The sequence below is a fragment of the Vipera berus genome, assembly GCF_964194415.1.
Source record: "Vipera berus genome assembly, chromosome: 5".
In the NCBI taxonomy this organism is placed as follows: domain Eukaryota; kingdom Metazoa; phylum Chordata; class Lepidosauria; order Squamata; family Viperidae; genus Vipera; species Vipera berus.
Window position 1 is genome coordinate 82,260,559 of NC_138207.1, and position 22,453 is coordinate 82,283,011.

Sequence of the window (22,453 nt, forward strand, 5' to 3'; positions counted from 1 at the left end):
AAGTCTCTTCTCTATGGTGGGCAGAGGGGGGGGTGGGGTGGGTCGCGCAGGTCGCGGCGCGCAGCGATGACGTAGGGGCAGCCGCTTCGGCGAGGGCGGCCAGGAGGTGAAAGCGGCGGCCCTGCGGTGAGTCCCGGTGGGTCGTTTGTTCTGGCAGCGCAGCGGGTTCTTCTTGGCGGGCGTACATCTTGTTTTTTTTTCCTTGCGGTTTCTCGTCAAAAGTATGGGAATATCCGTATTATATCTAGAAAGAGGAAGTGGCGTGGATGTTTAACAATAGTTACCTTTCTTCTTTTTGCAAACGCTAAAGCAGTGATCTTCAAACTTGGCCCTTTTATGACTTCTGGACTTCAACCCCCAGAATTCGTCAGCCAGCGTGCCTGCTGAGGAATTCTGGGAGTTGAAGACCACCAGTCATAAAAGGGCCAAGTTTGAAGACCCCTGCGCTAAAGCAACTTCAAAGCCAGGGGGTCTGCAGACTTAGCCCTTTTACGACTGGTGGACTTCAACTCCCAGAATTCCTCAGCCAGCGTGCCTGGCTGAGGAATTCTGGGAGTTGAAGTCCACCAGTCGTAAAAGGGCCAAGTTTGAAGACCCCCTGTTGAAAGCCAATGAAGTAACGAGTGATATAGCACTTAGTTGAACTGACAGTAGTGCCTGAGAGGAAATCGGAAAGTCAGAATAGAGCTGGAAGGGACCTTGGAGGTCTTCTAGTCCAACCCCACTGCTCAAGCAGGAGACTGTAGCAGTCTGTTCTTAAAAAAAAACCTCCAGTGGTGAAGCACCCACAACTTCTGAAGGCAAGCGGTTCCACTGGTTAATTATTCTGGCTGTAAGGAAATTTCTTCTTCATTGCTTCTCTCCCTGATTAAGTTTTCGCTATTGTTTCTTGTCTTGCCTTCTGGTGCTTTGGAAAATAAATTGACCACCCCACCCCCCATTTTTGTGGCAGCCCCTCAAATACTGGAATACTGCTATCATGTCCCCCCCCCACAGTCCTTCTTTTCACTAGACTAGCCAAACCCAATTCCTGCTAGCCGTTCTTCATATGTTTTTGTGTCCAGGCTTTTATTTTTATTTTTTTATTATTTTAATTCCATTTATATCCCGCCCTTCTCCGAAGACTCAGGGCGGCTTACAAGCTTAGCAGTAGCCTTCATTCTATGTATATGCCTGCTTATTAGGGCTTTCACACACACCCCCAAGCGGCATTATTACAAAGTCATCTTAATTGCCCCCAACAATTTGGGTCCTCATTTTACCTACCTTGGAAGGATGGAAGGCTGAGTCAACCTTGAGCCTGGTGGGATGCGAACCTGCACTAATTGCAGGCAGCTGGTGTTACTTAAGGAGGCATTAGCCCACTGCTCCACCAAGGCTCTTTTAATCATCTTAGTTGCTCTTGTCTGCACCTTTTCCAAGCTCTCAACATCTTTTTTCTAATGTTGTGACCAAAATTGGATGCAGTATTCCAGGTGTGGTCTTACTAAGGATTTATAAAAATGATAAAAGGGGTTCTTTTTTATTTATTTATTATTTATTTATTTATTATTGGGACTTATATGCCGCCCTATCTCCCGAAGGACTCGGGGCGGCTAACAACAATAACATACAATAAATACAGAAGTTAAGATAAAATTAAAATTAAAGGCCTCTGTACAATAAATTAAAATTAAAATAAATTAAAAATTTTTAAAGAATGATTCATTCTAAGATTGACAAATCAGTTGGTAGCAAACAGCTCATTCACTTACTGGCATTTTAATATTGAAGCACTGTTTGTAGAAATGGCTTTAAAAATTTTTCTCTTTTTAAAAGGGGCCTGCGAGGTGCAGAATGGAGGAGTTAGGTTTTGAGACTGTAGATGATGCAGTCCATTACCAATTATTCCTGATACATGAATCAGAAGACCCAGAACATCATCAAGATATCCTACAGCAATATATTGAAAAAATACTAGCATATTTTGCCCCTATCCTGGTTTCCTACATCTGGCAAAATGAGTCATTTAATCTAAAGTACAAACCTGCAAAAGGTAAAACTGGATTTATAACTAATTGTGTCTTTATACACACTAGCAATCCTACTGCAACATTCTCTGCCTTCTTAAGCACTTTGTAGTGTATGTTTTGGAAAAGTGGGGGGAGAATAGTATTCCCACTGTTGTAGTGGCAGTGTTCTTCACAGCCTATTTTCTCAAGAAACATGGTTATTATTGTTTATGTTTCAATTTGAGATGACTTGAAACTGTGTAAGACTTGAAACTGGCCTTCGCCCAGGTTCGCCTGGTGCGTCAGTTGCGGCCCTATCTAGACCGGGATGCCTTGCGCACAGTCACTCATGCACTCGTGACCTCCCGTTTGGACTACTGCAATGCTGTCTACATGGGGCTGCCCTTGAGGACTACTTGGAGGCTCCAGCTGGTGCAGAATGCAGCCGCGCGAGTGGTGGTGGGGGCTTCCCGATACTCCCATGTAACACCTCTACTCCGTGAGCTGCATTGGCTTCCGGTTGCCCTCTGGGTAAGATTCAAGGTGTTGGTTACGACCTATAAAGCCCTAAATGGCATGGGTCCGGGTTACTTACGGGAGCACCTGCTGCCGGCATCAACTTCCCTTCGTCCAGTGCGCTCCCACAGAGACGGCCTCCTTAGGGTGCCGTTGGTCAAAGAGTGTCGACTGGTGGCCCCCAGGGGGAGGGCGTTCTCTGTGGGCGCGCCAGACCTTTGGAACCATTTACCGGTGGAGCTTCGGACGGCTCCCGACCTTCGCTCCTTCCGACGTGACCTAAAAACATATTTATTTGAACAAGCCAGCCTGGTCTGATGAGTTTAGGGGTATTTTAACGCTATTGTATTAATTTATTGAATTGGGCCGTTGTATTTAATATTTTTTAATTTTTATATATTGTATTTTATTGTATTGCCCTGTACACCGCCCTGAGTCCTTCGGGAGAAGGGCGGTATAAAAATTAAATTAAATAAATAAATAAATAAATTTGATTCATACAAAACATTTTTTTAAAAAAAACAGGCTTATGTTTTTATATTCTTATATATTTGTTGCTTAAAAACGTAAAATTAACAAAATTTGATTAAACCATGGACAGCAAACAGTTTACCAACCCCCATTTTCTGTACCCACAACCCCAAATCACATGCCAAAATTTGGTGATGAAATTGCCAACATTCAGCAGTACAGTTTCCCACAACAAAGCAGTCATTTTTGGCAACATAAAAAAATTGTGAAAAACAGGAAAAATGTAATCTTTCTCCAGTGACTTCAATGACATATGCTTCTAAGCCAGGGGTAGGCAACCTCGGCTCTTTTATGACTCATGGACTTCAACTCCCAGAATTCCTGCGCCAGGCGGCTCGGGAATTCTGGGAGTTGAAGTCCATGAGTCATAAAAGAGCCAAGGTTGCCTACCCCTGTCCTAAACCCTTTGAAGGGCAGTCAGGCCAAAAAGATTGCCCATCCCTGTTCAGCTGTTTATCCTAATTATGAGAACATTGTACTGTTCCTTTCTCTTTCTCTTATCCCTGCTGTTTCCTTGCATTATCTTGTTTATCTTCCTGCCAATCTCTAGTACCGAATACAGAATTTTTTTTTTAAAAAATTGATGGTTAATTATGTAAAATAAGTCCTAACAAATTGTTACCCCAAAAGATTTAAATGCTTAAAGCAGACAATGAAAGAGTAGTAAGAAAAAGAAAGAATGAAGCCGCTGTGTATATGTGAAAAATTTGCAGTTGTTCCAATAACAGTTATTTTGACGTGATTACAGTAAGATAATCCACTCTCTTTTGGGGGATTTTGCTCCCATGATCATGGGGATGCTGCAGTGGTCATAAGTGCGAAAAACAGTCGTAAGTCACTCTTTTCAGTGCCACTCTAATATTGAAAGGTCACTAAACAAATGGTTGTAAGACAAGGACTAGCTGTACTTAAAAGCTGTCAGACTTGCTCTGGGAATCTATTTACAGTATTTGTTAAATAACAAAGAGAAAGTTATTTCCCTAAAAGTAGCAAAATTTTGCTCTATTGTGTATGAGTTTGTCTCACAAATGGTTGCTAATAGTTCTTATTGTCAGGGGGATCGTTTTGTGTTGTTTTATTGCTTGTACTTTTATTGGTCAACTGATTTAAATAAAGTTCTTTCTGTTGCTTTGGTTTGTTTTAGTATAGATGGATTGAATGTTTTAGGCCCAGGCATATGCTGTTTAGAAATAATAGAAAAAACTTACAGCTTGTTTTTTTATTTTGGCAGTGGTTTACTCTCCAAGCTTGTTTCAGTTTAGTTTCTGAACATTTCGTTACCTGACTAGGCAACATCAGCAGCAGGATGATGATCACAAAACATTTATAAGCTAAGGAAAATAGGCAAGAAAATCCTGGTGGTGATGTTATTTAGTCTGGTAACGAAACATTCAGAAACTAAATTGAAACAAGCTTGGAGAGCAAACCACTGTGGAAATATTATTATTATTATTATTTATTGGATTTATATACCGCCCTTCTCCTGAAGGACTCAGGGCGGTGTACAAGGCAATTAAAACACAATATACAATATACACTATACAAAGTTAAAATAAATTAAATTAAATTAGCCCTAATAAGTAAAACACATTCTAAAAGTTTAAAAATTAAAAAACTTAAAATCCCAATCCCTCAGTCCTGGCCGGCAAGCTCAAATAACCAAGTTTTCAGGTTGCGGCGAAAGGAGTGAAGGTCGGGAGCCATCCGGAGCTCAACAGGGAGTTATATGCTGTTTTAGGTTTTGGAGTTAAGCGTCATTGCTTTTAATCTTTTATGATCTGTCCTGAGTCACTGCTGATAGATGGGTGACCATATAAATTGGTAAATAAGATACTGAATACTAGGATTGACTGCCAAATGTTTTCTGGGAATCATCTAATAACTTCTGTTCTTCTAGGAAATCTACCTGCTCACATTGCTGGTCTCACAAAGTTTGGAGATAACATTGAAGATGAATGGTTTATTGTTTACCTTATAAAGGAAATTACAAAGGAATTTCCAGAATTATTAGCTAGGTATTTTTATTTGCTCATTAAATAGATGATGATTTTAGCTGTTCCTTGTAAACATAATTTAATGCATTTAACTTTGCACACGCTTTACTGAAATAAAGTTTGGAGGGAGGGGAGGAATTTTTCTGTCAACAAAGACTACATTATCGCATGGTATCCATATGCATTGAATTAAATTAGGACACACTAATTCCACATTATGAGAGAATACTCTTTATTTTGAACAGAGTGGATGATAATGATGGTGAATTCCTTCTGATAGAAGCAGCTGATTACCTTCCAAAGTGGTTGAGTCCTGAAAATAGCATGCATCGGGTAAGAGATTTAAGAATTGCAATAGTGGCAAATTTAAGAATGTCAAATACCTAAAAAGCTAATTTTTTAGGAATATATACTGTAATTTATTTTGAATTTCTTCATTATGTTTTTCTGTAAGATTTTGGAGGACTTCATCCTTTCAGTGATAGACTTGATAATTTCTGAGAGACTGTAAAAAAACTTTCAGATTTAAGAAATTAATATATATATATATATTGTCAGATATTCTTTCATAGTGGAGAATTATGCATAATTCCATTACCAAAGACTCCTGAAGGGAAGAAATTACTACCTGGTGTAAACCCTACAATTTCCCAGGTCCTGAAATTGTTTTCTGCCCATTCTGAGGATTTTGTGGCTTCAAAATCTATTAAAGCAGCGGTTTATAAACGCATCAATGGGTAAGTGACTGAATCTGAATATACATGTTCAGATATATATATATATACCCGTATATACCTGACATGCTGGTTCATACACGTTTATTTATAGTAGTTATTTTTGATCACAATATTGGGAAGTAACATCCTGTCAGTGAATGTCAGTTCATAGTAGATGTATTATAGTATAATTTCCATAATAAAACCAGGAAACAGTTCTTTTGACCACTTTACTGTAGGCTGCTACTGCCAGATTTCTAAATAAATGATGTTATTTGGGAGATGGAGGTAGTATAACTATTGATACACAGGCTCTCACTTATAATGATTTTTGGTGTTTTTTTTAAAAAAAAAAGATCAGTTGAAAATTTGAAAGGTTAAATAAAATATGAAAGCAGCGCATTCATTGTAATAGAGTTCAGCGGTGGGAAGTGTTGTGTTTCTCTGAAAACAAAGGAAAGTAGATCCCAGACAAGGGTCTGTGTTAGGCAGTAGCCTGCATCTGAATTGTTGAGCCACTTGTGATACAAATAAGAAAACTGTTTTTTCCGCCAGTTTGAGCAAATTTAGAAGACAACCATCATAAGTAGCTTAAGTTTTCTAACTTAAGCTCCTTCTCCACATATATACATGTGTGTGTGTAAGATGTTAAATTATATGGGACGTCCACAGATTTTTACTTTTATGTTCTAAAAGAGTGTAAGCAACCTATATCAACAGTTTCCTCTATCAGGATTGTGTCTCTTATTTTATTTTTTTATTTTTTGCACCTTGTTGCAATTTTGTGCCCTAGGTATCCTGAGAAGATCCAGACCTGTCTCCATCGAGCTCACTGTTATCTTCCAGCAGGCATTGCGGTAGTTCTGAAGCAACGTCCTGCATTAGTGTCAGCAGCAGTCCAAGCTTTTTACCTTCGAGATCCCATTGACTTAAAAGGATGCCGCATTTTCAAAACCTTCCCCCCTGAAACACGTGTGATGGCATCAGTAAGTGCGGATTAAGCTTCCGAGTTAGTCTGCGCAATTAATTCGCCCCGTCGTATGTGGTTTACGAATGATTTATTTGGGCTTTTAATTCTGCCCTTTTTAAGTACAAATCTTAACAACCTAACTTGCCTAATCTCCAATCTCTTGTATAATTCTATAATCTCTTGCTTGCTCTCTCTTGTATAATTCTTCAAATAATATTACAAGTAGCCCTCACTTGACAAGTGCCTTGGACAGCAACCCTTCGCACAGTCCTGACCCTTGTGACCAATGCCCTCATTCACAAACCATTGCCAGTCTGTAAAGCAAAGGAGAGCTGAAATAAAATCATGGTGTTTCACTTAGCCACTGCTTCACTTCGTGTTGACCCCGACTGTGGTTGCTAAACAAGGGCTAACTGTAATAGGCCAAAGCAGATTCAAAAAGGTTTTCAGAAAAACGAACTGTCAACGTTGCTAACATTGGATGCTTTTGCATTGACAACAGATAGAAATGTAGGCAATTTTTCCCTTTTGCTTTTAGAGTTAGATAATGCTGGGAGGGGGAATTTGAATGAGAATCCAGCTGGACATAACTACACTAAACATAGCGTGAGAATCAAGATTATTGAGCCAGAGCTGATAAAGAATTGTTGGGCTGGAGAGCCGGAGAGGAAGCCTTGCTTCAAGCTAATTGGGGAACGTGATTTATGACTGTAAATTGAAGGAGGGAATTGTGCTTTGATACTATGTCCCTGGTGGAGGGGAATTCAGTTTTTGGCTTCGATTATGTACGTGCCGATATTATGCTACTCGAATAAAAGACCCTTAGGCTAAACAATGCCTCAAAGTTCTTTTGAAGAGTTTCATCTGTCTGAACCATGACATGAATCTTTAATAAAATATTCTGATATTTTTCAGGTTACTTTTACAAAGTGTCTATATGCACAATTGATTCAACAGACATTTGTACCAGATAAACGGAGCGGCTACTCATTACCTCCTCGTTCACATCCTGAATACAAAGCTTATGAATTAGGCATGAAATTGGTAAGCATCTACCTTGACCCTTGATATTTATACAACAAAATATTAATTTCAGGATACACACACACACACACACACACACACAGAGAGAGAGAGAGAGAGAGACAGACACACACACACACACACACACACATATATATATATACAGATATACTGTAGAGGCACACAAACAAACACGCAGGCTACCAAAGACCAGAATCCATACACAAAGTAAATTCATCGAAGAGAATACATATAATAGAACTCAGATAAGATCAAGATGCTCACAGCAGTATTCTCTAATTGCCTATGTCCTCTTTGGCTCTCTTGTCAAATAGGATTTAATGGGATTTCTTCTGGTAGCCAGATTATCAAGATAAAACTTACAACATCAAACCAAGTGTTTTATTAATTTCACTTCCCCTGCTTTGGAAAAGGGAAGAGCTTTGCACGCTTGCAACGCCTTGAGAATCTGCCTAAGGGAGGGTATTAATACAGGCTCTAGAGAAGTATTTAAAGTAGGTAAGTTATTTTAAGTAATTTCTAGGATAATCTCTTGAAGTTGAATATAAATATTTTGCTAATGTTTATGTTACCAAACCTTAGCTAACATATGTTAGCTAATGTTAAAATCTTACTAAGACAATGCTCAATTTGTACCATTATTCAGCCTCTTTAACTTGACAGAAACATATACATCATCCTCTAATATTCTGTTTTAATTCTTCATTAAAAGAATGCAATAAGAATTATAAATATTCCTCTAGATATAGCAGGGCACCTCCCCTTGCAGTCAATTGGATTTTGACTCTGGTTTTCCCTGTGTATTTTTATTCCAAATGTTCTTTTAAAGTATTTTGTCTAAAGATTCTTCTCTGGCAGGTGGCAGCACCTAGCTGAGTTTATTTAATCTTGACAAATAAGCCAGGTTGGACCTAGTTAATAGTTGGATGAGAGACCACTGGCACAGTTTTAGGGCTGTAGATCAGATTAGAAATAAAAAGAAAAACCCATCACAGAAAATGGCCACAGCAAACTACTACTGCATATTTGGTATAATTGCTAAGCAAAGAAGGTGTTGAAGTACAATACAAAGCAAATGTCTTTACTTTGAAAATGTATTGCAACTATTCTTACATTAAGATGTGAATATTATACAGGTGGGTTTTTTTTTCCATATCGTTTGCAGGCTCATGGCTTTGAAATTTTATGCTCGAAGTATAATTCAGCTTCTCCTGATTCCAAGAAACAAATACTGAACGCTTCATTATGGGATAGCTTTCTTAGGGCTCTCCAGAAGAACAATTATTTTAAGGTGAGATATGTATATAAATTAGAAGAAAGCAAACCTGCCTTAGCTCTTCAATGAAATGGTCTGTTGTCAAGATAATGTTGCCACACTTTAAGCCAGACGTGTCAAACTTGTGACGTCACACAATGTATCGGGATGGTTTTGCCATTGCCGGCAATGGGGTGGGCGCGGCTTCTGGATGACGTGTCCGGCCTGGCGGGCCAGCAGTTTAACTCCCCTGCTTTAAGCCATAGCCTAAATTTATATTTTAAAAGGAGCAATGTCCTCACCACCCTGGGCTGTTAACATGATAGTGGGATGTAAATCAAATAAATATTGTTGGGATTCATTCTTCTAGGTTATTTCTGGGCTTTAAAGGTGATCTAACAAGACCATCCAATTTCATGGAATTAAGCCCTTTTTCGACTGCTAAATGTCTGTTTGCTTTCTGTTGAGTGTAAACATACATGCAGTTCCTTATACAGTATACAGTTCCTTATACAGTCACAAACAAGGTTGGAGAAGTTCAACTACTGAAATTTTTGATTGAATGGTATTTTGGAATGTTTTTGTTCACTTCCTAATTACACAGTTCAGCCCTTGTTTTATCATGAATGTTGATAACTACATTCAGTAATCATGTCTTATGTCAGAATCCATTTATATCACATTTCATAAATGTGTGGTTAGAATACTGGGCCTATCCTAGGGATTCTGCCATCTCTCCAAGGGGGGGGGGGAGAGGATGTTTATTCAGATTGCCGTAGGCTGTTTTCAAAGACCAGGAAAGCTTTTGATCTGGGGGGAACAGAGGGGGAGAGAGTGATCTGGTTCCTATCTCCATTTGAAACTGAAAGGAAGAAGACAATAACAATAAAACGCAAAAAGTTTTCCCTTTCCCAAGAAAGGGCCTGACACCTAAGTAACTGATGTGAGCCTGACCAAATGGACTCGAGGGGCGGGGGGGTTGAAACAGGAATGCTTTATATAGTACTGAAATGTAACTCAATGTCAGATCCCGTCTTGTATTGCCACAACCAATCTCATCCTAGTAAACTGTTCCTTTTAGACAAACTTGGATCCAGGAGTTCTTATTTCCTAAGATGTGGATTGGGGTGGGTCCTGACATCTTACTTTGACAGGATTATATCACTGTGATATGTATTAGCCTCTAATATCTTCTTTAAAAAACAACAATTGGGTTCTAAACTGGACACAACGGAGCAGTAATTACTAGGGTTGTGGAAAACTACTGAGTGATTTGATTTGACAGTGCTTATTGGCAGCTAACAACAAGGCAGATTTGCAGGCAAAAAGAAAAAAAGAAATGTACTTTGATGGTGTGGAATGAATTGGATGGCTGCGAAGGATGTTACAGTTCCGATGGCTTTTTCTGCTGCTTTTGTGGATTGGTTACAGACATTACGTAATGCTGGATGTTCACTTTTCTATTAGAAGAATGCCAGGAATGAGGAGTGATGGGCAGGCTCTATGACAGTGACAGGATAACCAGTCATAACTTTCATAACCCAATATTTGTGGCTATCCAAATTCTATCAGGGTGGAAGGCTAACGTTCCTTTAGGTTTCGTTCACATTCTTCTCTCTCGGCCTGTTTAATATGTCGCAGACAAGCGTTGACATTCTCTCGTGCTACGGAGATCTGATTTATTGGATCCTTGGTGCTCTTTGAGCATGGTACTTTTCTTGTTGCAGACGTTTCATTACCAAACAATGCAATATCGTTAGCACTGATAACGCTACCTAGTTTGGTAATGAAAGGTCTACAAACCACCACACTCAGAGAGCACCAGGAATCCAACAGTTCAACCCTGAGCTACAAATGTTCTCTTTTATAGGTCTGATTTAGCTGCAAAGAAAAACAACAACATTTGGCTTCCTGTTGTTTTAGCACCAAAACAACAACTTTTGTGGTTTTGCAGAAAGTGTCTTCACTGTCTTAGTATAATATATTCTAAGTGTAGGTTAACAGATTTTAAAAATCGTTTTGTATATTTCCTTGTGGGTCTCTGACTAAAGAGGCCTCCGTTGACTATTGTTTTCTTTTCAAAGGGTGAAATAGAAGGCTCTGCTCAGTATCTTCACCAATTGCAAAGGGCAGAAAACTATTTTCTACAGACTGTAGCCAACTCAGAAAGGTGAGATAAAGTTGGTTGTGTTTAATTTCCTTGGTCAACACAGCTGACTCAGGAATTCTGGGAGTTGAAGCCCATGAGTCATAAAAGAGCCGAGGTTGCTTACCCCTGCCCTATACCATTTCACTCAAATGGCTGTCCAGTCTCTTCTTAAAAACCTCCAGTGATTGAGTATCCACAACTTCTGAAGGCAAGCCGTTCCACTGGTTAATTGTTCTCACTGTTAAAAAAAATCCTCCTTAGTTCTAGGTTGCTTCTCTTCTTTGTTTAGTTTCCATCCATCGCTTCTTGGCCTATCTTTAGATGCTTTGGAAAATAGGCTGGTGTTGTGATTCAGGGTCAGCCTGTGGGTTCGGCAGTTGGGTCGGACGACTCAGAGGAGGAGGAGGGGGGTGTTGAAGAGCTTGCTGAGGGGGTTGAAGATCTTGCTGATGAGAGCCCTCTGCCAGGCCCCTCCCACTTGGTCACCATGGAGACCCAGCTGTGTGAGCCTGACAGCGTGGATGAAGATGACCCACAGCTGGCCCTGTTCAAGGACACCCGACACAGGAGGCAGTCAATTAGGAGTAAACAGAGGAAGGCAATGGGGCTCCTCGGAAGGAGGCAGAGAGAAGCCACGCCCTGAACTCTATATAAGGGGAATGTGTGGGAGGGCTGGTTTGCTGAAGGCAACCGCTTGGATAGTTCCTGTTTCTTAAAGCTCCTGTTTCTTGGTTTGTCTTGTTCCGTTTGTTTTTGTAGCAATAAATTTGGCAGGCGTAATTCCAGCCTCTTGCCTTCTTGTAAAAGGGGTTGTTCCTGCCTTTTCTGCAGGGCCGGTAGCAGGCTGGTACAGAACAGCTGGCCTCCATTTCTTTGTATTGGAATACTGCTATCATGTCATCCTCAGTCCTTCTTTTCCCTAGATTAAACATACCCCAATTCCTGCAACCATTCTTCATATCTTTAGTCTCCAGGCTCTTCCCTGCACTCTTTCCAGAGCCTCAACATCTTTTTTTATATTGTGGTGACCAAAACAGGATGCAGCATTCCAAGTATGGTCTTACTAACGCTTTATAAAGTGGCACTATAATACTTCACGTGATTGTGATTCTATCCCTCTGTTAATGCAGCCTAGGATTGTATTGGCTTTTTTAGGTTGCTGCCACACAACTGCTGGCTCATATTTAAGTGACAGATCACTAGGACTCCCAAGATCCCTCTCACAGTTATTGCTACTGAGCCAGGTTTCACCCAATATGTACCTGTACATTTGGTTTTTCTTTCCTACATGTAGAACCTTACTTTTCTCTCCGTTGAATTTCATTTTATTAGATAGGGTCCAGTGTTCAGGTCTGTCAAGATCCTTCTGCATCTTAAGCCTGTCTTCTGGGATATTGACTATTCCTGCCAGCTTAGTTTCATCTCTACATTTGAGGAGTTTCCTTTCTATTCCCTCATCTAGATCGTTTATGAAGATATTGAATAATACCGTTTTAAAACAGAATCTTGAGGTACCCCACTGCTTACTTCCCTCCATGTTGATTTAAAAAGCCGAGGTTTGCCTACCCCTGGTCTAGTGAATTCTATCAATTATTCCTAAATGATTCTTGAGCCATGTGGTGGCCTAGAGGTGGCGCTCTCGCCTCACAATCAGGAGGCTGAGAGTTTGATGCTCTGGGCGCAGTGAGTAATTACTTGCGAATTTCACATAGACATCAGGAAGGGCATCGGGCCAATAAATGCTCAGCTCCAATTGCCTCCCCCCCCGAAGGAACGGATTACACAGTCATTAAAAGGGGGGGGGGAAATCCTAAACTATTTTCATTGTTGTTTTCAATAACTAATTATAATGTTATAACCCAAATTATAAGAAATTTTACAGCAAATTATTTATAGCTGGGCTTGAAAATGATGTTCAGTGAGAGGCAGACAAACCACACTTTCCAAATAATATGGAATAACAACCAAATATTTAACCATTTGCTTTATGAAAAGCTTATTTATAGGTAGTCCTTGCCCAAAATGGAGCCCAGGATTTTGGTCATAAGTCATTGCTGTCATTATGTTTATTTTTTTATTTATTTTATTTTAATCCCATTTATATCCCGCCCTTCTCCGAAGACTCAGGGCGGCTTACAATTTAAGCACAAACCAATGTGCTTAGCAGTAGCCTTCATTCTATGTATATGCCTGCTTATTAGGGCTTTCCCCCCCCCCCCAAGCGGCATTATTACAAAGTCAGCTTATTGCCCCCAACAATCTGGGTCCTCATTTTAGCTACCTCGGAAGGATGGAAGGCTGAGTCAACCTTGAGCCTGGTGGGATGCGAACCTGCACTAATTGCAGGCAGCTGGTGTTACTTAAGGAGGCATTAGCCCACTGCTCCACCAAGGTACCACATGACTGAACTCAATTTTACAACCATTTTTACGATAACCATAAAGCAAGTCACTGCAGTTGTTAAGCAGATCAGATAGTTATTCAACCAACCAAGTGTATGCAAATCCAGCAAATCCATTGGCCATTTTCTACTGGAAAATATAAATGCTTATAAATGTGAGCCAGTTGCCTGGAATGCAATCATGTGACCCAGGGAGGGAGTGGCAGCAATCTTAACTTCGAGGACAGGTCATAAGTAGCTTTTTTTAAGTCCGTCGTAACTTTGAACAATCATTAATGAGGACTACTTGTAGGGTATGAAAAGCAGTTCTTTCTACTAGTGAGATTATGATTGGATGAGTTGTGGAAAAGTAATTCTAAACATAGCCACTTCAACATGTTTAATAATGTATTTTGGTATTGTATTTCCTTTAATAGTTCAGTTGCTGTGAGCCCAGGGGAAGAAATCATGACAATCTTAAAAAAAAATTCCTTTAATTTGGAGGATTGGAAAAAGAGCTCAGGCGATCTACCTCCAGAGGATGGTAAGTAGTGGGAGAGTTTTAAAAATAATGATCAGAGTTACAGAAACCTATAAATAATGATTTTATTGATTGGGGGTGGGATTTTTTTTGTTTTTCTTGCTTTTTTGGCCATCCGACAGGAATGGAAATGACATTTCATCAAATACTTTTAAGGCAGAGATCCCCAACCCCCAGTCCGCAACCTGTTGGGAATCGGGCCGCACAAGCAGCAGGCGAGCGAGCGCACGAAGCTCCATTCACGCACGCGAAACCATCCCCTCACACACAAACACACACCCAAGTTCACCGTTGCCAGTCCCCAGAGCCGGAAAGTTTGGGAACTGCTGCCTTCACGGTATTAAATACTGTTCTTCTTAGAATGCCATAGAATAGGGTTTGAAGCGCTACTGCCAAAATTTAATAAAATGTATGGGATAAGTGGTGTTTTTAAGTATCTGATTACAGCTGTAGCACACTACTGGCTCACAATTAAGTGGTGATCTCCTGGGACACCTAGATCCCTTTCACAGTTACTACTGTTGAGTCAGGTGGTGACACAGTGGCTAGAATGTAGTGTTGCAGGCTACTTCTGCTCACTGTTGGCTGCCAGCTATTCGGCAGTTCGATTCTCACCAGCTCAAGGTTGACTCTGCCTTCCATCCTTCTGAGGTCGGTAAAATGAGGAGCCAGATTGTCAGGGGCAAATATGCTGACTCTGTAAACCGCTTAGAGAGGGCTGTAAGTAAGGCACTATGAAGCGATATATAAGTCTAAATGCTATTGTTATTGCGACTGCCTATTCTATACCTGTAAATTTGATTTTTCCTGTTGATACAGCCTAAGCCATGGGTAGGCAACCTCGGCTCTTTTATGACTCATGGACTTCAACTCCCAGAATTCCTGAGCCAGCATAGCTGGCTCAGGAATTCTGGGAGTCGAAGTCCATGAGTCATAAAAGAGCCGAGGTTGCCTACCCCTGGCCTAAGCCAAAGCAGTCCTAGGCTGTATCATCACAAAAAGTGATAGTACCACTTTATATTGCACTAGTGAATCCACGCTTAGAATATTGTGTCCAGTTTTGGTAACCAAAATAGAAGAAGAAAAAAATGCTGAATAGAGTGCAGAGAATAGCAACAAAGATGATAAGAGGTCTGGAGGCTAAACCATTCAATGACGGGAACTAGGGTATAATCTGGCTTAAGAAAGAGAAGGATTAGGGATGACTTGATAGCTGTCTTCCAATACTTTGAGGTGCAATCACAGAGAAGAGGAGGTTGACTTATTCTCCGAAGAGGGCATGGCAAGAAGCATTGGTTGGAAGCTTGCTAGAGATCCAAGATTTGGAACTAAGAAAAAAATTTCTGACAGTGAGGATAATTAATCAATGGTACAGCTTGTCTCCCAAAGTTGTAGGTACTACATTGCTGGAGGCTTTTAAGAAAAGTTTTAACATCAATTTGTCCAGGATGGTGTAAGGTCTCCTGCCACGGGCAGGGGGTTGGATTAGAAGACCTCCAAGTTCCCTTTCAACCCTATGGGTCGAACTTAAAACTTACATTATATTATTATTGTTTATTAGTCTGTCATTATTGTTTGTCAGTCTTATCATCTGGTCTAGCGGTCTTCAAACTTGGCCCTTTTATGACTTGGGGACTTCCAACTCCCAGAGTTCCTCAGCCAGCGTGCCTGGCCGTGGAACTCTGGGAGTTGAAGTCCACAAGTCATAAAAGGGCCAAGTTTGAAGACCCCTGCTTTAACCTGAGATAACATTGCATCAGACTGTTGGATTAGGCATCTAACACCATTTCTGTCTTACCTAGTAGTGTTAATATCCCAACTCAATTTTAGTCCCTATGAGGACCTAGCAGTAGGGGAACTATTGAGTACAAAATAGATATGCAAACTCTGTGAATTATTCTGATGATTCTGAAATTGGCATATAGCAACATGGCTTCATTCAAACCTAGTCAGCTCCCGTCATATTTTCTGCAAAAAAACTAAAAGCTTTTTTCAACATTTCATCTTTTCCTAATAAATATGCAGCTGCTTGCAACTTTCACATATGTTTTCCTTTTTACAGTCAGCAGTATTATTATTTATAAGCCACCCAGATTCACAGTGTGCAGCTGTACAAATTTGTTTAATAAATAAAAATTATCCTCACGCTATATGCTACTCTTTTAGATGACAGTTGGCTGGAGATTTCTCCAGATGCTCTCGATCAGATTCTTAAGGAGACATCTGGCACAAATAAATCTGCTTCTGCCTCAGAGCAGAACTATGACTTGTCTGAGGTTGCTGAAAGCATGAAGGCTTTTATATCCAAAGTCTCAACATACAAAGGAGCAGAAACACCATGGTAGGTAGTTACATAACTGACTGGAGCATGCTTCCATTATAATGTAATAATTTCTGTATTGGTGAATCATTTTCAAATAATCTAAGCCAAATTTGCGAAAAGAACTCTTAGGCATTTATATCAAATTTATGTCTGTCAAAAACAATTATTACTTGGTAAATAACTAAGTATTACAAAAATAAATATTTAAATTGCAAATGCAACTTTTGCTTAGTGTCCTGAAACTGAACTTCATTTCTGCAAGAAAATAGGGGGTAAAAACTCAATTCTATATAACGTGTAGAAAAATAGCCAGAATAAAAGAATTGGATAGAGGCGATCTATACATCTGCCTGATTCAGGCAAATTGTATAATAGCAGAGATTACTGCATGTTTAGCTTAATTGTATAGCAAATAATTTATCTGTTTTAAATGCTCAATCCTATTGCCCCAATTGATACCAATGATTAACCCTTTTTTTAAAAATTGTGACTTATACTGTGTTTACCCGACCCGGTCTTATTTTTATTTTTATGCCTCCAAAAGAGGCACTAAGTCTTATTTTTTGGGGGGGAGAGGGGTGTCTTTTCTCCTCACCTCGTGGCAGAAACATTGACAGCCCCACCCAGCCGGCCCACTTTTTCTGCGGCCAAAGGAACAGCTTCATTCTGCAGCCAAGAATGGGGCCCGCATTTCGCCGTCAGAGGCCTTTTAGAAAGGCCTCTGCAGCCGAGAACTGAGCTACAGATGGAATCCATAGCTCGGTTCTCGGCTGCAGAGGCCTTCTAGCAAGGCTTCTAACTGTGAAATGCAGGCCAAAGCTCCCTTGTCAGCTGTAAAATGAAGCTGCTCCTTTGGCCGCAGAAGAAGTGGGCCGGTGAGGCAAGGCAAGTGCCATTCTATGGGTGTCCTGGCTGCAATGGTAAGCTCCACCCCCAAACACACAGCCCATTCCTAGCTTGATTTTTAGGCGTGCGCCTTGCCCCCAAACTAGGGCTTATTTTTGGAGTAGGGCTTATGTTAGGCCCACCCCCAAAAATTAAGCTAGAGCTTATTTTGGGGATAGGACTTACTTTTCGGGGAAACACGGTATTTAGACATAATATTTATGTGGTCAATATTTATTTGTAAAAATCCTTATCACTTATATAGGAAAACCCATGCTGCAGTTCCATGCTGATTATTTTTTTAGGAACCTACCTAGATATTGTCTTTGGAGATTTTCAGTCATCCAGGTCATAGTTATCCCAAAGATGCTTTTTCACCAGGCAACTGGACTTTCTTGTTTTTCTTTGAAGACGTTTTGCCACTCATCGAAGAAGCTTCTTGGATGAGAAGCAAAACATGCTCAAAGAAAAACACAAGTCCAATTGCCTGGTGAAAAAGCATCTTTGGGCTACCTAGACATTCCAAAGAAAAGAGAGGGAATTTTCACCAAATCCCAGAGAATTTTTACTACCCTGCCTGTTCTAGAAAGGAGAAGTGATGAGGTGAAGAAGTCATTCTGTCGATAGAAATTGCTGCCGATTCTAAGAAATCATTTCCATAATCTTCTGCATTATATATATATTACCTCAAATACCAACGACAACATAAAATATAATTATGAAACCTTAACTTCCAGGTCTTCTGCTGAGGGCCCTGTCAGTTTTGATGTTGACTCATTCACAGAGGCTTTGGATAAAATCCTGGGTGAGTTGCCTGGATCAGGCAAGGGGATTAGAATGAAATGATCTGAGATTAAGTTTCCCTCTCGTCTCTGTCCTGGAGTCACATATAGGGCACTAGATTTGGATACCTCATTTTCCCTCTCCCCAAGTATCTGTTCTGTACCAGCCTACTACCAGCCCTGCAGAAAAGGCAGGGACAACCCCTTTACAAACAGCAAGAGGCTGGAACTAAGCCTGCCAAATTTATTAACGTAAAACAGAGCAAAACAAGACACGAACCATGAAACAGAAGCTATTCAAACGGTTGCCTTCAGCAAACCAGCCCTCCCACACATTCCCCTTTTAAACAGTTCAGGGCGTGGCTTCTCTCTGCCTCCTTCCGAGGTGCCCCATTGCCTTCCTCTGTTTACTCCTGATTGACTGCCTCCTGCGTCGGGCGTCCTTGAACAGGGCCAGCTGTGGGTCATCTTCATCCACGCTGTCAGGCTCACATAGCTGGGTCTGCTTCGTGACCAGATGAGAGGGGCCTGGCTGTGGGCTCTGTGGAGCCTAAATATTATTCTCAGCAAGCTCTCCAACACCCCCATCCTCCTCCTCTGAATCGTCCGACCCAACTGCCGAACCCACAGGCTGACCCTGAATCACAACAATATCAGTTGTTTCTGGTCTTATTCTGACGACATTTCTGCGTTGCTTCTAGGGCCAGATTCAGAGGAGCTGGACTCTGATGACTTAGAAGAAGAAGAAGATTTTGAATTTTTAGACAGTGATGAAGAGCCTGATTTAAAAGCTGATTCTCAAGGAGATACAGCATCTTGGAATGAAACAACCCCAAATCTCCAATCATACATGAATGAAATGGATCGTGAATTATCATCCACCACTATTGGCAAAAGCTTTACCAATCAGAAGAAAGAGGTACGTTTAACTTAGACCACCTTTCCGGTGACTTAAGACGAAGGCATGGCTGCCAGGGTTTTTTTGTTGTTTTTTTCCTATAAGTCAGCTACAATATGAAATTAGATAGCATTTCATAAGGTTTTTTTTCCAGCCTAAACCAGGGTTTTTCAACCAGTGGTACGGGTACCACCTGTGGTACGTTGGCACCTAGCAGGTGGTACGCGACCATCCTAGAAAAGTGGTAGCGGGGGAGGGGAACGAGCTGAACCGGTGGCAGCACCGCACAAGCCTGAGTGAGAGATGGCTGGAGCTGCAGGGCTGTCAGGGCTCAGCGGAAGCCCCAGGATCAGCACCAGGTTCCACTGGAGCTCAGCGCTGATCCTGGCACTTCTGCTGAGCCCAGAAGAAGCGCCGATCAGCTGGAATGTTGCAGCATCTCCAGGGTCTTGTGATTTACATTCAGATGCTTGGCAACTGATTCAAATTTATGACGGTCACAGTGTCCCAGGGTCACATGAAGTGACCAAAACCTGCTGCAACCACCCAGCAGATGGCGGGGGGGAATAAAAACCAAACCCCCCATCCCCGCTGCCAATCCTCAACAGAAATGCTCACAAGAATGAAAACCTCAGACAGGAGGAAGAGCGCCACTGGGAGGGCAGGCAGGTGTCTTACTCGGCTGTGGCTTGGGGGGCACTTTTTTCAGTGCCATTGTAACTTCGAACAGTCGCTAAGCGAACTGTTGTAAGTCGAGGACTACCTGTATTTCATTAATTTTTTCTTTCTTTTTTTTTTTTGGTCATCAAGTTTTTGACACCTTGCTAGGCGACTGGTGGTACTCAGATCTTGCCATATCCTAAAAGTGGTACAATGGGTGAAAAGGTTGAAAAGCCCTGACCTAAACGACTTCCGAGTCCGGTGCTAACAGAAATATAACTTCTATTTTCTATGTCGTTATTTAACATAGGTGAGATCTGGGAAAGTATTTCCACATGAAGACCCTAACACAGATTTGGAAGGCAGTCAGAGTAAAGAAGATCCTGATATAACACCTGTGGACATTGACGTGAACCTTGTAACGAACTTGTTGGAATCCTATAATGCTCAAGTTGGCTTACCTGGACCTGCTTCTAACATTCTGCAGAGCATGGGAGTATGTTTGCCAGATAATACAGACCACAGACCTCATTAGCCTTTCATTGATGCAAGAAATTGGTTTCCTCACTTAAAAGCTACATTGCTAAAACCTTTTTAATTAAGTTCTCAGAAGATGCTTTTGCAGGCAGATTTGAATCACTTGGGAGTATCCTTACCAACTACTTAACCATCTTGTGGAATCTGTTTTTCTGAAACAATAATTGTAAAGCGCCGAGAAAATGGACTCTTGCAAATATTTTTATAATCCCCTTTTAGATTCATTAAAATACTTGGGATTTTCTTGCAAATATCTTGATTTTTTTTTAAAGACACTATCTACAATTTTTAATAAACATTAAACAACTTTTCAGCGATCGGAATACGTTGAATATATAATGTGAGATACATATTATGATATATATATATTAAAATGAAGCGATATAGCAAAACAAGTATAAGCATAAACAATTTAATATACAGAGAAGCAAATGCATGTTTTAAATGGCTGAAACACAATGCTCAGCATTCAGAAAGGAAAGGCATTAAATATATTACAGATGTCTCCAAATTAGCAGGAAGAGAATATTCCGAATAGCATCACCAGGAAGAAGAATCCCTTGTAGGTCTTAGTGGCTGGCACTAATTTGATCAATACTAATTTGATAGGTATGAGGCGGCATACCTATAAACAATGAGGCAGTAAAACTGAAGAAAGATTTTTCTTTCAGTGTTTAAATACAGGTGAGTGACAGTACTGCAAAAAGGTGTGCTCTTTAATAAGCATTTTTGCTTCTCAGCTTCAAAGCTGAAAATGAATTTACATGGCAACATTTAGGCTACAGCTTGCATAAAGTTCAGGCCCACTCTACTAAAGTTTCCAAGCTAGATGCTGTGAACCGCCCTGAGTCCTACGGGAGAAGGGCAGTATATAAATTGAATAAAATCATAAATAAATCCTGCCATGAATCCAATTATTGTGCAAGTAATTTCTTTTCAAATATTACACTTTGCCAAAGGATTTTGCAAACTCTTCAGATGACAAAATTCAGACAAAATCCAAAACAGCTTTTTTAAAAATACTGTTAACATAAAAAGTAAAATACAAAACAGAAGAGAGAGAGAAAATGAAACAAAAGCATATATTCAACATCAACAACAGGGGGAAAAAAGTATACAAAAAAAGAATCCAAACGGCTTTTTGCAGATGGCTCAGTTAAATGTAAAATGCTTGTCCTCTTAAGATTTTACATACGTTTACATATATTCTGAATTGCGATTGTCTAGCACAGGAGTCCCCAACCTGTTCAATAATCATGACCCCTTCATGAAGGTGACCCCCTCATCCACTCCCAAACATTTTAACATGTTATTAATAGCAGACAAACAATGAAACAGAAAACAATACACTAATCAAAGAACAAGCAAGGAGAAAACTACAGTTTCACCCACACTGGCAAGGCAAGCTACTATATATAAAGAGAGCAAACCCCACACTTATTTTTTTATTTTTTTATTTTAATTCCATTTATATCCCGCCCTTCTCCGAAGACTCAGGGCGGCTTACAAGCTTAGCAGTAGCCTTCATTCTATGTATATGCCTGCTTATTAGGGCTTTCACACACACACCCCAAGCGGCATTATTACAAAGTCAGCTTAATTGCCCCCAACAATCTGGGTCCTCATTTTACCTACCTCGGAAGGATGGTAAGCCTTGAGCCTGGTGGGACTTGAACCTGCACTAATTGCAGGCAGCTGGTGTTACTTAAGGAGGCATTAGCCCACTGCTCCACCAACATCACTTAACACTGATGATGTTACCTTTTCAGGTAATGAAATGTCTGCAAGCAAACAAGCTCAGAAAGCACAAAGGATTCAACAACTGCCATTTTTAGTGATCTCTGCACTGCATGTTATGAAAAAAGAGACACGTTCAACAGCTAGCTAGAAAGAATAAGTGATACTGAACAGGACAAAAAAAACCCTTCTATTCCTCCTTGTATATTATAAATGATATTATAAAGTATTAATAAGAGGTAAATGAATGTAGGGCCTTGGTGCTCTCTAAGCTTGGTCGTTTTCTTGCAGACATTTCATTACCCAACTAGGTAACATCAGTGCTAGTAAGGGATGGGGTTTACTCTCACTTTATATTCTAGTGGCTTTATATAGAATACAAAAGAATATTTTAGAATCAGCTATAGGTAGAATCAATTTCAACAGCTGAATTCAAAAATCAAGTTTAGGTCTGAAAAATAGTAAATGTAGAGAAGTACAGTAATGTTTCCCAGAACCAATGTTTATGTGATTTTAATTCTACCTTTAATACTAGAGATTTAAC

At 40.4% G+C, this 22,453-nt stretch overlaps 1 protein-coding gene across 3 annotated transcripts; it reads left to right on the forward strand.

Annotated features, from left to right (window-relative positions):
• The first annotated feature begins 3 nt into the window (after nt 1-3).
• Nucleotides 4-21,086, forward strand: ECD (ecdysoneless cell cycle regulator). 3 transcript variants are annotated; one of them, XM_081329557.1, is made up of 14 exons: nt 4-136; nt 1,819-2,035; nt 4,936-5,053; nt 5,278-5,365; nt 5,591-5,769; nt 6,542-6,734; nt 7,634-7,762; nt 8,928-9,053; nt 11,102-11,187; nt 13,984-14,090; nt 16,254-16,428; nt 18,033-18,100; nt 18,779-18,996; nt 19,946-21,086. In XM_081329557.1, exons 2-14 carry the CDS (start codon nt 1,837-1,839, stop codon nt 20,168-20,170), a joined length of 1,911 nt encoding a protein of 636 aa, XP_081185683.1. In that variant the 5' UTR covers nt 4-136; nt 1,819-1,836; the 3' UTR covers nt 20,171-21,086. The 3 variants fall into 3 exon arrangements, with proteins under 3 accessions (XP_081185683.1, XP_081185682.1, XP_081185684.1); XM_081329556.1 differs by having other exon boundaries at nt 82-221; XM_081329558.1 differs by having other exon boundaries at nt 102-126.
• Nucleotides 21,087-22,453: the final 1,367 nt, after the last annotated feature.

Bases quoted from the DNA above. Each gene is read 5' to 3' on its own strand.
- ECD (XM_081329557.1), top strand. From the start codon at position 1,837: ATGGAGGAGTTAGGTTTTGAGACTGTAGATGATGCAGTCCATTACCAA. The intron at 2,036-4,935 runs GTAAAACTGGAT...CTGTTCTTCTAG, and splicing joins AAAGTACAAACCTGCAAAAG to GAAATCTACCTGCTCACATT. The intron at 9,054-11,101 runs GTGAGATATGTA...TTCTTTTCAAAG, and splicing joins AGAAGAACAATTATTTTAAG to GGTGAAATAGAAGGCTCTGC.